The sequence below is a fragment of the Micrasema longulum genome, unplaced genomic scaffold (genome assembly GCF_059751315.1).
Source record: "Micrasema longulum isolate JH-2025_06_02 unplaced genomic scaffold, ASM5975131v1 h1tg001171l, whole genome shotgun sequence".
Lineage (NCBI taxonomy): Eukaryota > Metazoa > Arthropoda > Insecta > Trichoptera > Brachycentridae > Micrasema > Micrasema longulum.
In genome coordinates, this window is record NW_028278358.1 from 242,097 (window position 1) to 257,339 (window position 15,243).

General features: G+C 33.7%; 1 protein-coding gene across 1 annotated transcript; it reads right to left on the reverse strand.

Moving 5' to 3' along the window:
* Window positions 1–6,365: 6,365 nt before the first annotated feature.
* Window positions 6,366–14,287, reverse strand: Dlic (dynein light intermediate chain). Its single transcript, XM_088233993.1, has 8 exons — window positions 14,122–14,287; window positions 13,642–13,832; window positions 13,353–13,556; window positions 11,937–12,154; window positions 10,693–10,922; window positions 9,903–10,014; window positions 7,576–7,755; window positions 6,366–7,013 (listed from the first exon to the last, which is right to left on the reverse strand). Exons 1-8 carry the CDS (start codon window positions 14,193–14,195, stop codon window positions 6,723–6,725), a joined length of 1,500 nt encoding a protein of 499 aa, XP_088090119.1. The 5' UTR covers window positions 14,196–14,287; the 3' UTR covers window positions 6,366–6,722.
* Window positions 14,288–15,243: the final 956 nt, after the last annotated feature.

Here is a 15,243-nt window from a genome sequence, read left to right on the forward strand (position 1 = left end):
GCCAGTTAAACCAGATAAAGAAGTATAAGTACCTACATAAACATTTTTTTAACTTCCCCATGCTCCATAATGCTACCTAATATATAATATCGTAACAATTGAATACGTCCTAAAAATGATAAAAAAACACCCAATCGCTCAGTCATGTCCAACGCGTATTAAGTCGTTCTCAGAGATAATGTAGAACTGTCGTTCTTCGACCGTTCGCCAGGTGAGACGTTTAGAATCGTAACGCAAATGCTAGCTTGTGTCATGAAAGCATGTAAAAACCTTTTGAGTAAACTTTGTAAAAAGGATTATGTAACTTTTTATTGGTAAATATTTGTTCATGCGTGATTAACAAAGCTTACAATAATTAATATTCAAATATAAAAATAAAAAAATTGTAAACGTCAAACCTTTACTTACAGGGCTGCACTGATAGAAATACGTTTTTAAAATTTAATAAATATGAGTTAAACAGTAGTCGATTTTGAATGTATTTCATCTAAATATCATCAATCTTTTAGTTCCAATGAAGAAAAACAATATTTTGGAATTAATTATGTTTTTTCTGGGACGCAAATTGTATCTCATATTTTTTATAATATTATATTAATCCTTGCAATCATTTTCACGGGACGAGAGATATAACCGGAAGGGGCGTCAGTATCAGTTACGATTTTGTTCTAGAAATAAAAACTACACTATCCACAATAGAAACTCTAACAGGGTTATATAATAATAACCAAAACCTATATTTGCACGAAAGATAACAAAATGATTTACTTTAATTTAAATATGTATCTTATTGATTTAAGTACTATTTTTTTATGATAAACAGAATTACAAAGTATACTATCGTTAGTGCTACTTATGATTGTATACATAGCCTGTAAAGATCAAATAACTATCGCATGTATTCACATTACACATGTTGCCGACGTAACGCGGCGTATGCCAACTTGGCGGCCCTTCCTGGGGCCTTTCAATATATTTAATCAGGAACTTCAGTATGTGTATGCGAGGTACTACCTCCCCAATAAAGACTAACATTTGTCGCTTTTGGGGGTGGTCATCGCCATACTGAAGAGCATATAGAATAGGATTTAATAAAATATTATTGAAAAAGAGAAAATTATTCATTATTCTGTCTGAATGTTGATCGCCGCGCGGTCGGTGGGGAACTGCGGCCGGGTAGCGGGAGGTGGGCGTCCTTACGTGGCGCGAGAGAGACTGATAGAGCGGGTGAATGTGCTCGCTATCTCTCTCGGCGCGTGATTGGTCGACCTAGTACCGCCCGCTATTGGCCTAGCACAGCCGCCGCACGGCAAAATGTATTGTATATATAGCCCCGCCGGGCAAATAATAAATCGAATAGGGTTTTTTCCCTATGAAAGTGATAAGTTTTGAAATAAATTCAGTTTGAAATATTTAACTTCAGTTTTGTAATGGTGGTAATGCACATAGTGCAGGTACACCAAACTAAATTTAGTGGCCCTTCAGGTTGGGAAACATTCATGTCAGTAAAGAGTTAGGTAAAAAAAAAAAAAAAAAAAACAGTCAAATTGTCACGCTACTAAGGGCTTTTACTCTCCACCTCGTCTCCCTGCCTCGCTTCAAACCGGACCTCACCGCCACCTGGAATATTCGACCGCCGCTACCCCCTGGACTTGGAACTCGGATACTCTTTGGATTGGATTTTGGACCCCGGATAATTTGGACCCTTGGCTACTTCCCCGGAACACACCCCGCCGACGGAGAGATACCGGCCTTACAACCCGGTTGCCTGCTTCAGAATTGCGGCCGCCAGTGCTACTCACTAGCGACCCCGCATGAGATCTCTAGGCAGCGATACCTACCCCGGAGCTTATCGTTCGTCGGCCGAGGCCTGCCTACGCCCGGCCACTCTGCATTGACATCAGCACCTATAGTATACAGTTCTTGTGACTGGCGCGATTGCTACGGAAGCCAGTGATCCACCGCGTCTGTTACAACACCCTTTTCAACATATAATATACTGTAAGCATTTTTACAAAAACGCGAAAAAAAAAATTTAAAAATAAAAATATTCAAACCTTTTTTTTAAAAAAATCGGTCTTTATTTCGATTTATGCTGGACAAAAATATTTTTTAATCCTTCTCCTGTAAAATCGCGTTTTGTAGGTTACGATATATGTGTCGATATATTGCCAAAGCAAGTAATTTTTGTCACTACAGATTTAGTTTATTAATTTAATCAAAATGTTTATAAGGACATTATTATTTTTAAGAATTTGCTATGTGTGTATTTTAAGTGATATTAGTTAGTGCTTAAATAAATATTTTCAAACTGCTCCTGCGTTATTTCCTATTACAACGGCTGATGGTTGATGATTGACAATGAATGTGCACCTACTCATTTTAGGAGGAAAAAATGCATTGTTTGTGTATATTTTGGGCAGGTATCTTATATGACACTCCTTTATCAAGCTTTATAACAGCAGTTGATGGACGCCTAGTACTTTATTCTCGCTTCTGCCATCCTTACCTCCTGACAATATCAATCAACCTAAAAATTAGTACTCATATTATGAAAAAATGAAGACCAGAATGCCGCGTGGTAGTGTTGCGATTCAAAATAATAAAAAAAATAAAAAAAATATTTGGTAAATTATAATGACAAGAACATATTTTATTTTTAAATAAAAGTGTGCTTTTAATTTACACCTTTTGGTTCCTTTTTTGTAGTAATTTGTTTCCCAGATTGTTTAAACAAATGAATACTTCTCAGTTTTTACAAATTTTGTTTTAGTTTCAAAAGCGGCAAAATCATTGATGTGCATTTGGACTTCTCACATCAGTGTAACATGTAGTTTAGAGATTTCTTTAGCAATTCTGCTAATCAATGAGAAACTTCACAATTTTTTAAGATTCTGCCTAGGCGAAAGAAAGCCCTTGATTGATTTATTTATGGTGATTTATTTATTTATGATTGATGATCAATAAAGAATTAGTAAAACTAAGCATAGTAGTTTGATTGATACTTTTTATCAAAATGATGAATGTTCATATAAAAGTTTAGTATGTGCATAATAATAGTGTTGCAATAAAAAAAGAGGAAAATTGAGGATAACATGTAGGAATATATTAATTAATACTACATATATAATTTTATCACATTTTAATAAAATTTAGCGTTATTAATTACTTAGCTGATAAATATTAACACATTTGTGTCTCTCCAATTTGCAAAAAAACAGAACATCCGTAAATGATGACACAAAGGAATAGCAACAAGAACCAAGCCACCATAGACAATTTACACCTTCCAAATTTTAAAGCAATGACAGCATGTAAAATGATTAATCAAAAACGAATAAATAAACTGCGTCAAAATAAATTGAATTTACAATACGCTTAAAAAAATACAAAAAACCCAAGGTGTCTAAATATTACTGATATGGCTTCAAAAAAGTCCTAAAAAATATAATGTATGTTTTATTGGATTCCATCCTTAAATAATAAACTATGTACTTGTTATAAATTCCAAGTATACCGCAACTCCGTAAGTATTATGATCTAATCTGTCACTGAATTAACTTTACCTTTTTGCGTTATTTTTCTTCATTGGTATTCTCACAAAAATCTATATTTACCCTTTTAAATAACAATTTTCGGGAGATCTTCAAAATACAATTTATGACAATCCTCATCTCATCTCAAAATCAAAACTTCATCTCCAGTAGATGCATTAACTTTAATTCTAATCACAAAGCCTTGGTCAGATCGCCCATACTAAATAATATGCCGAGGTGTTCTACGGTATTAGTAAGAGCAACAAAATTATAAAATAGATAGAAGTCCTTCCCACATTAGTACATATCATTTTATACCTTAAAAAAACCTCAACTAAAAAGTTTAAATTAATTTTTAGTTAATTGATACAATAAATAATGTCTATTTTTATTGAGAAGACAATACTCTTTTTATCCGTTATTCATAATTTCAAATAATACTTTTGAATACACAGAAACTTGCCAAAAAAAAAAATACATTATCCAATACATGAAGTGAGAAGTGAAGTGATTGTCCATATTTCTTTTTTGTTTTCAATTCAGATCACCTATAATGTAGTCAATCTTAATCGATTGGACTAAAAACAATCATTAACATAGGGCAGTGTATTTGGGATAGCCACACAAATATATTCCGCTGTCAAAACACAATACATATGCAAAACTTTTTCAAATTGATTTTCTTCACTAAGATTATGTTCAAATGTGCAGAAAATTTATTCCGATTCGATACAAAAAATATGCTTTAAAATCAACTCAAAAAGAAAAGAGTTATAATTATTGGTTCAATTTTAAATGTTCAGGTTTGTTTTTTTTTCAAAATAAAAACATGTTGGATTCAATAAAATATATGTAATATAATTTTAAAATGAGTTTTTTCATCATTCCATTTCCGCACCTAATGGTACGTAGGGCACTGCATTGGTACACCAATCGCAGTTTATATTGATCATTTGTTACATGAAGGTAAGATGATCAGTCTTACGCTTCAGGTACTAGTCCATGGACCATGAAATATTCCGGTGTGAAAATACTCTTTTAAATAAATATTTCATATCAACCATGTCGGTAATCAAACCCGAGACCTCTTGCATGGTAGGAAAGCGCGCTGACCATTACACCACGAGACCGATGAGTTTTTTACTGTACGAAATATAAAAAAGGATTCAAAGGTTAAATTTTTAGATTTTTTGCATGCTGGTCTTATAGCCAAAATCTTTAATTTTGTAGTACATATCTATCATCAATTCTGTTGCCTTATTTTATAGCACAAATTGCTTCACAGCTAACATACTTTTTACACTGAGCAAACCCTATTTAAGGCAATTCATCAAATCAATGTTATTCTTATCCATATTAATGTCTTTTAACTATTCCTATGTTTTGTGAAAATCACAAAGGCATTATGTATTTACAATTTGATAAAAAAAGTTTTCAAGTGAGTTATACGTCCGTTTTTTAATTAAAATATGACACCTAAGAGTTAAGTACGAGCATTTCCCAATATTCAAAATATCTGTATTATTAGCAGCAATATTTGAAGGGTACAAACAGCGCTGCTCGATATACACAATGTCAGTAGATGTACAACAGTGTTAGCTGAGGAAATAAAGCTGCATCATATGCATTGCTGAAGTATTATGTACCTTCAATATCTTCCTTGCCATACGTTACATACCAGTATCCTCGAGGTAAAATGCAATCATAGATGTTTTACTTTGGAAACCAGCAAATTTTCAGTTTTGTAAACATCTTAGTTTTAATACCTTAGAGTAATAACCTAATAGAGTCACCCATATGGAGACAAACCATTCTATGATTATTGACCACGAAGTTATCTATACGACGGGCAGTAGGTACTTGGGTTGAGAATTGCGAGCGCTAACCGAAACCGTCCATTACAGGTTTGTTGTTAAACTAAAAACCAAACTAAAACTAAACCAAAAATTTGGAACACTTTTGTTCTAAGCAATAGAGCTTAAAGGCTTCTGTAGAGAATTATTACTCTGAGTTTAATACACTTTGGTTGAGTCCTCTTAATTGTGCTGGAGAAACATTAATTTATTAATTTATTTTTCTAAAAAAACATTTCCATTTAATATGTTAATATAATAATATTCTGATGTTTTATACCACAACAATAAAAGTAACGGAATGTTAATTCTGCAATTTTTAGATGCACATATCTAAAACATTCTAAGTCTTTCTAATTAATGATTAAAACTCATAAAAGTAGCTTGAATAAATTTTTGGGAAACTGTATTCTAATGCTTGTAGGAAAATATTTTTAAAATATTTGTTTGTCTCTTGTCTCTGAAACAGTACGAAATTCCGCATTCTGTCACTTTTATATCTGAAGTGGGATTTAGAATACATAATTAATATTTACTGGAAAACAGTTTTGTATAAGAAAACTGCAGATGATTCTTATTCGTAACATGTTAATAAAAATTTGTAATAAAATTTAATGGATACAATTAAAAATAAAATAAATATTTACAGGGATTCATTGCATCAGTTTCGGCTTTTTTCTGCTAAACATGTTATTGAAAATAATGGAGGCAATAAAGTTAAGTATTAAATGTTCACAAAAAAAAACAATTCTGAGCAAATAGCTGCATACAAAATAGAATCCCAAACCGCCAGACCAATTAACCACGAGTATCTTAACATATACTCGTCAAAATATGGATTAATCTCAATTCAACAATACGAATTTGCAGTAAGCTTTAAGAGAAACCGTAACGTAATAATAATCGAAAAACTAACATTAGATAATATTCGACTATTTTTTCAAAAAGATTAGTACTGAATTACATAAATAAAATATTTTTATATAAATAATCTTACACTAAAAAGCTGTATTCATTTCATCTATAAATCATATGTTTTGTTTGTACAAATAGTGACTTTATTGTGCATCATCCGATATTACGCCCGGGGCGCGTCGCACTTACACTCCTTGTCTTCACGGAAGATCACAAACATAACCCCGACACTATTCCTCTCAAGTCGGTCACAAAACTGATCCGTGCTGAGAAATGAAGGCCTCAGAAATAGAGATTTTAGAAACCAACTTAACTGTGTCGCCGCATTCACTTCTGTTTTATCGGCCTCTTTTTGTTTGATGCAAAAAAATATAAAGCTTCGGTTCGTTTGATTCTTTTAATTATTTGCGAGAAGCGATCAACAGTCGGAAGCGTTCAGATCGATAGAGGGTACTTTTTTGGCTCTAGTGAGGCGATCGAGTTCCGCAGCCGCGTCTGATCTGACAGCCGCTTTGTCCGGTAATACATCGGGCGGGGAGGGCGAGGAGGGCGGGATAGGTGAGTCTGCGGCGGCAGGGGAACGAGGGGGCGCACCGGGGCCTCCGGGAGACCCGGTCTTCTTGTACAGAAGGGAGTTGAAGAAGTTGGCTAGTACCCCCTCACCTCCCAATGTGCTGGACGAACCGACCACCATCTTTCCACCGTCCAACTGAAACAAGTATTGAAAATTTAACTTGTAAGCTTGTTATACACTACTTACTGACTAAAAATCATATTATTCTCCATTAGGTTTAGCAGAGGATAAACACCTAAATTCATCTAAAAAGAAAATGAAGAAACTACGTAGGACAATTATTCTGACATGTGTAATCTCAATAATTTGTTGGAATTCGTTTGTGTTATGTTTACTTCGGTGGTCTTTCCAGGCCACTACATTTCATCATCATCATCATTCCATGTCCACTCCCTAATTGGAGCATAGAGTATTCACAAAGAGCCCTCGGGCCATTTGCACATTGAAAATGCTCAGTGGTTTATTCACTACCCTTATAGTCAAGTCATCACAGCGCCACTTTCCCACACCACCTACGGTCAATGCTATGTGACACAGTTTTAGGTATACTTTACCTCCCTACTAGGTCGAGTTTGAAGAGTAAGGTTTTACTTATTAGGATTACAAATAAAAAGTTCCTAGACGAGAAGAGGTTAAGCATTGACCATACCTAAATAGTGGATAAAACATGAAACATCAAAACACTAATACTGTGTACCTTCTTGGGGCTGCTCTGAGCATTGATCTGCCCCGGTGAGCGAGCTGTAGAGCGCAGAGGAGACTCCCCGCGAGGGGGATGTGCGGGCGCTAGCCCCCCTCCTTGGAGGGCCCCCAGTTGGCGTTGCAGAAAGCTTTGCTCGTCCTCAGCATGAACTTCTGCTTCTCTACTTGAACCACTCTGAAAGAATTATTTTTTAATTTATTTCATTGCTATGTAATTAATTTTTTTTTAACACTTTGTTTTACCTCTTATGTATATTGTAAAAAAAAATATAATGATAATCATAAATAAAATAAAATAAAATAATAATATAAAAAAAATAAATTAAAAATTAAAATATATAATTAGCAAAATATTTTTTTAAGGGTTGCATTAATTTCAACAAAATAATTATTATTTTTTAAATCCATATTCTATTGTTAATTAAAAAATAAAATATTTTAACATCATAATAATAAAATAAATAAAACTTTTTTTTTTTCTTTTTTCCACCGACTAGTTTCAAAGCAAACAATCTTTTTGTCAAGGTTTACGTAACTAAGTTTATGTTTAGTTACGTAAACTTCGACGAAGAAGCTTGTTTGCTTTGAAACCGGTCTGTGAAAGAAAAAAAAAATAGTGGTCAAAAACTAAGTTGTTTTATTTTTTTTATTATAATGAATAACCACAAAGTTAGTGCTTCAAGTGAGTGAGTCTTTTGTTTAGTTTATTGTATAATTTTAGTCCCTGGTTTATTAATCTCGATTGTCCTTGTCTCTTTTAGAATGTTGTATATGATATTGTACTTATATTCTCATATCGTGTCCATGTTTACTACAATTTTTTTGAAGTTTTAGTTCTTCATCTACAATTACAATTTTATCAGTGGCTAATTTATGAATACATTTTAACGATTCTAGTTGAAAGATTTCAGTTATATTTAATTGTTTAGTTTGTTTAAAGAGTTCTTTAATTGCTGTTAGATAAGGGAGGTCATGTACTAACTTTAATAAAAAAAAATCTGACTTTATAGTCTGTTTTTGTCAAGTTGATTGTTTACAACACAAAATCAAAGTTTATAGCTAATTTGTCTTACTGATAAGTTATTATTGTGTATTTAGCAAACATTCATTATAATCAATAAAAACAAAGTTATTTCTTAAAAGCATTATGATACCAATACATTAAATCTTTTAAAATATACAGTAAAATGTCGTTTTTACGTTCCTCAATTTTATGTTTTCCCACTTTTTACGCCAAAATGTTTAGGTCCCATTTTTTTCCATACATTCTCATTCAAATATCCCCTCAATCAATGTTTTTTACGTTTTTCATAACGGTTTACGTTGAAAAATTTTCAAAACTTATTTTATCTGTCAAAAGACGCCGAGCCGCGCGCTGCCGCGTATGCCCAAAATGGTGAATAAAATCTGTGTAAATATAAAAATGTGTAAATTGTTGTCTCAAACTAAATTCCAAGTAGATTCAGTGTAATTGATCATTTTGTTTAAGTGTCTATTTTTGTCATTTTACTAAATTGTGACATGCGGTTGAAGCATGTTTAGGAGGAATAAAGTCTTTACATCAATAAATTACGGTGCAGAAAGTTTAAAAATTTGGCAATAGAAATATTATTATAATTTGGAAAGAAGATAGTTTAAACAGTTACCATAAAAGTATGAAACAGTTTTGCGAGTAGAAATTATGTGGTGCCATACTAAAAAAAGTTTTACCATATAAATAAAATTTTCCAATATTTAGGGAAAAAGTCATTGTATGCAAATAAAAAATTTTATTTTCGTGTTTTTAAGGTTAAGTACCCACGAAAAATTATTTTTACATGTTTTATTTTATAATTCAATAAAAAAAACACATTGTGGTATTGATTGAAAAAATATTTTTTTTTTAAAATGAAATCATAGGTAAATATGAATAATCCCCAATTATGACCGTTTTAATAAATTTTTCTGCACTTTATCATTTCCTAACTTTAGTGTTTTCCTCAGTTTAACATTTTTTTTTGCTGCTCCTTTGAAAAATGCAAAACAGGGCCAAACAGGTATATCGTTTTAAGCGGCAGTACATATTTCAGCATACATTATTTTCTCCACATTTCACTTGTGCTATTAAATTTGACATTAAAACCTTATTTTTATAGAATTAAAATTATCATTTCAACGTTGTATGCAGACACTTTTCAAAATGGGATGTTTGAAATTTTGGTCAATTTGTTAAAAAATATATTATTTTTAAAAACTGTCTTATGAAAGTGAATAATAATTTACTGTCTGAAACAACCCAACAAACTAGGTATTATGATTATGTATACATTTTGAGATATGTACCTTTCTAGTTGCGGGCTGAAGAATAACATCCCGGTAGTATTCATCAGGTTTACAAGTTTGCATGTTTTCATATAGAATACTAATTTTCTTCAAAGTATCCCAACCAGCGGGACTAGAAAAAAAGGAATACAATAAAATAAAATTTTAATTTTGATAAAAAGAATTACATATTCTACAAAACTGAAAAGATACCGTCATTAATCATATACATCCAGTACAAGTATTTTAGTTGCGAGGGTTCAGAAAAAAATTCTGAGGTATCTCTACATGAGGTAGTACGGTATTTATTTGTGGATCTACCGCACCGCATTCTTCTCGGGCATGCTGGAGACAGACAGTTTGCAACTTAGAAAGGATGGATTCACACTGACCCATTTTTTCAGGCTGATAACAGGTTATATTAGGAACTCAGAATATCAATTTTGATTCCTGATGGATATCTATTGACAGCGTCAGTACAGACTGTTTTACCTCTCGGCTTCTAGAACCAGCCTGCCTCTGGTTAAAACAAATTGAAGAGCAGTCGGGCGGCTGAACATGATCATTTTGGAGATCAACATCTTTCACATCGGTGAAACTATGTTTAAGGGGCAAATACTCTTGCTATTGGAGAGTAGTATGCCTTAATAATATCCAGCCACCGCTCGACAGATCCTGGCTTGATAGGATGCCCTTAATTGTGTTTTCTTTTGTTGGTATTTTGGTTCAATAAAATGAATTTGAAGTTAATTCAATTAGTTTCATGATACAGATTTAATTTATAAGACATTATCCAGAAAGAGGTACTAACATGAGGACAGCATCTTTTTCCACTACCAGGGCCGGAGTACGGAAAGGGAGACCATATATGCGGTGGGTGAGGTACTTGTACAGCAGGTCGCAGTTCTTGTCCTCCTTAGCACTGGTATAAAATAAGGCAGCTCCGTGCTGGAGACAGAAGCGTCTGATCCACTGCTGCATAAAATCCAACTGCTCGTCTCGGTAGTCATGCTCCTTCTCCAAGGCCGTCATGAAGTCTGTCTGAAATAATTACATTTTGTTAAATATTTGTTTACATAATTTTTTAAATAACATATTTTACTTTTTAAAAATTGAAATGGCGACAGCAAATATGGAATGTTTTGAATAAATATAAATATCTTTCTAGATTTAAACGATCACTAAGATTGACCAGATTTTGTCTTGAGGTAGTAATTATTATTAAAAAAATTGTATCAGCTTTAATTTTCTTTAGCTGAATTTTATTTCAATTGCATCTGAATACATATATTTTTTTAAATAAGAAATGTTATTAAATGGACTGGATAAGTCCATAAATAAATACAGATTTGGGAATGAAAAAAGGAAAATTATTGTTGTGACTGAAAGAAAGAATGAGTTTTTTTCCATTCGATTGAAACAGACGACTCATATCATTGTTAACTGAGGAAATACATATATGAACTACATATGTTTATGCATTAACAAAAATAAAGAATTAAAAACACATACTTTTTGGGTAGTTACTAAATTTTGCATTACAAAATTAAGAACTAATAAGGATACGAAAAAATGAAAATTACAATTTATTGACAGACGAGGTGATACTTTTTACTGAAAAACAACATTCAACAATTCATTTGCAAAAACACATATCAGACCCTCATTTTAAATCGTTATTAGAAGAGCCTTCCCGAAAGGCGTTTAGGTAAAAAATGATTAGATATAATTATTCTGTTTATAGGTTATTGCGCTGTGTATCGTCAGCATCCATCATCAGGGTTGATGTGACGGAAGCTGCAATAGGAGTGTGAATGCCCCAGAAAAACTCAATTTGCATTTGAACAACAAAGGAAATCTAAAAAAGTTCATTGATGTCCATAACTATTTTTTTAAATACAGCTTCAAGATATTGCTAGCATCTAGGTAAACTGTAAACTTCGTGTAAATGGTGTGACATTAGAAATAAACACTTTTAATTGGCTGTCCTAAAAGTATTATGTCTTCAACATACTTAGATGCCATCGATATAATATAATAAGTAGAATGTTCAACCTTGGTGACAACTACAACCATATCCAGTCCCAAGTTTGTGGAGAGGACTGACTCGGGAAGTGGCATTCCATCATCCCCCTCCAGATTGGTGTCCGTGTCATCCGTCAAGTTCCTGGAGGATCGTTTCATGGGAGACCCCGCGGCTTCCATCTCGTCTCCAGGCTCAGTGTATTGCTGCCAGGTGCGAATACATCTGTGCCGGGCTTCTTGCCTTTGTTCTAAAAACAAACAACAGATGTAACATCATCATCATCATACCTTATACACACCCGATGGCGGAACAGACGATCGAGATATACTGTATTTGGTGTACCAATTTATCTTCATCAGCATTTTTACCTGAGAGTAGCCATCATGTCGAAAACACTCATTCAGGATTCTGTTTTTATTTTACACACACAACAGCCAAATTCTTCAGCCATCTGGGTACGGAAAATTTGGTATTACATAAATTATTATTTTTAAATTAATAATAAAGTTGTTGATATGTAAACTATTCTATTTTAATTAAACAATTATTGTTCAATTTAACGAGGTTACGTATCTCATTACTTTATATTGCATACATATAGCTATTTTATCACACTTTACAGCTTGTTTTTATCTTAAAGGGGCTTTACCTACATAAATAGTAGCAATATGCAGAACAATCTTTCCCATAAGAGCACGTGGAGCACGAGCCCAGGGCCCCCGGCTCAATGGGGGCCTCGAAATTCCAAAAGGGCCTAAGATTACTAATTATTATGCTACAAATTCAAAAAAGAAAATATGTAATGAAAAAGTTTTCCAAAAAGAAGTGTCAGGTATTAAATTTCTAAAATATTTCACAACCGTTCAGATGCATGATTATTTTACGGCGAGTCATTCACACTCTTTTCTGGAGTTTTGGATCACATTACAATCCTAATGGATCGTAATGCGATCCAAAATGGAAAAGAGTGCAAACGACACGGAGCATAATAACCCAAAAAGAATCATTGTAAAAGTATCGGGTATTTTTCACCTGGGTCTTTCACCACTAAGACAAGTTCAAAATTTTATTGTCCTTATCATTTTCTTATCCATACCCAGTGGTTCATAGGACACTGCATTGGAATATCAAATGCAGCATATCTCGATCATCTGTTTCATGAAGGTAAGGTAATCAGTCTTATGCTTCAGGTGCCAGTCCAGAAACAATATATTGAATTGTAGTTTTGAAATCAATATTTCATCTAAATTTGTTGCAACAGAGAGGGAAAACATTTTTTAGAAGGGAATATGGAAGTCTAAGCATTTACAGGGCTTATGACCATTGGATGGCTTAAAACAGCCATCGAGTCAAAAACACAAATTCAGGTACAATGTATATTTGTTTATAAATGTTTCCCAATAAAAATATGATGATGATTATACTTTAAAAGCGATAAAACTTACCGTTACTAAGTGGTAATTTGTCTATGTGGTCGCCTAGAATGGATGCCCAACTTTGTAATTGGTCCAGAAGACCCCAAGGTGTGGTCATCGCTACGGTCAGTATAACTAAGGTGTGAGGGAACGTTCGCTCATTCAGAGCAAACTTCAAGAGGTTAGTGTGGCCCGGATCTCCATCCAACACCCAAACACTCAACCGTGTGTGGTCTAAAATTGCACAAATTTGTTAAATATCTACCATAAAAATTGTATTTAATCAGTATGAAATGTTACGACAAAGCAATAAACATACCATCTCGATATTCATCTCTTACATCAATATAAGCGTATTCTAACCCGGAGCCTTTTTTAGGATCCTCTACTCCTTGCAATTTGGCTATAAGAGTCGTTTTACCAGATTCGTTGTCACCTAGTACCAAAACGTTTTTACATGTCGAGAGTTTAGTATTTCCTTGATTTTGAACTTCTTCTAATATAGAAGACCTGAAAATGCGTAAACATTTACGTTAAAATGTATATAAATAATCATTATGGTATGTATTATGAGTCATCCTGTGTTATAAAATCCGAGTGTTATGGTATAAAAAAATTGTTGGTATGAGAATGGGAAAAAATATCTTCTTGTAAAATATTCATCACTTTGACAGAAAGATTCCCATGCCTCTTTTTGCCTGACGCGAACGATGATGTATTGGGAACCAAAGGTGTGACACATAAAAGCCGTATATGGAAAAAACTTAATTTACAACATTTTATTGGCAAAAAACCATACCACAAGTTTTCTTTGTTTTCTGATTTTTCTTTTTTTTTTGGATTTAAGCCGTTAACCTGACTGGTTAACTCCATTATCGGTAAAATGTCAATGAATTACGACAGCACGGCAGACTCGTATCCACAAAACGTACGTCAGAAATCCATAAACAATTCATTTACACCATAGACTAATCTTCAATATGCCTAGTTTGCCAAGACAAAGTCAAATGTGAAAACGTTTGGGTAGTAATGAACTACTTTTTTTCTTTTTAGAGAAAAATACCTCAATCACATATTATTTGTTTGCCCAATAAATGATCAAATCAATGCCAACCCTTTTCAAGACATTTGGCCCCTCTTTTATTCTTCTTCCTTTAAATATCGAACTCATCTTTTCTTTCTTCGTCAGTCTTATTCTCTCCACTGCTGGATAAATACCTCTTCCAAACTTCTCCACTCCTTCCTATAACCCGCTTTCATCATCCACGTTTTACCGGCAATAGAGGCAATGTCATTGACCCATCTTTTCTGTGGCCTTCCAACACTTTTTTTGTTTGCCCATGGTCTCCACTTCATTATTCTGGGTGTCCACCTGTCATCATTTTGCCTCGCCAAGTGTCCTGCCCACTGTCATTTCAATTTCGCTGCACGATCCATGATATCCACGACTCTGGTTCGGCGCCTTATTTCTTCATTTCTTACTCTGTTTCTTAGACATACACCGAGCATCTGTCTTTCCATGAATCGTTGCGTGCATTTTAATTTCTGGCTACTTTTTGTGTTACAAACATGGTTTCTAGTCCGTATGTTGTCACCGGCAATATACACGATTTATATACTTGTCTTTTTAAGCATATAGGGACTTCTTTATTCTTCGTAGAGCCTGTAACCGCTAGAGGACGCGTCCCCGGGTGGTGGATAGGGAAACATTCAGCATATATGCAGGGTAGGAGGGAAATAAAATACCTCCCGTGAACCAAACAGGCAGTAGCGTCTGACCCAGATGAGGCGGCTACAAACAGCGTCTGCTCCCTATGTTAAGGGCAGCTGAATCCAAACTCACCAACACGTCTGGCAAGCGTGGTGTTTTAATTCCAAAAACCTCCGAACTCATTTTAATGAGCAGGAATCCATTCATTTT

Bases quoted from the DNA above. Each gene is read 5' to 3' on its own strand.
- Dlic (XM_088233993.1), bottom strand. From the start codon at position 14,195: ATGGAGTTAACCAGTCAGGTTAACGGCTTAAATCCAAAAAAAAAAGAA. The intron at 13,557-13,641 runs GTATGTTTATTG...GTGCAATTTTAG, and splicing joins AAGAGATGAATATCGAGATG to ACCACACACGGTTGAGTGTT. The intron at 10,015-10,692 runs GTTAGTACCTCT...CTTTTTTTCTAG, and splicing joins GAAAAAGATGCTGTCCTCAT to TCCCGCTGGTTGGGATACTT.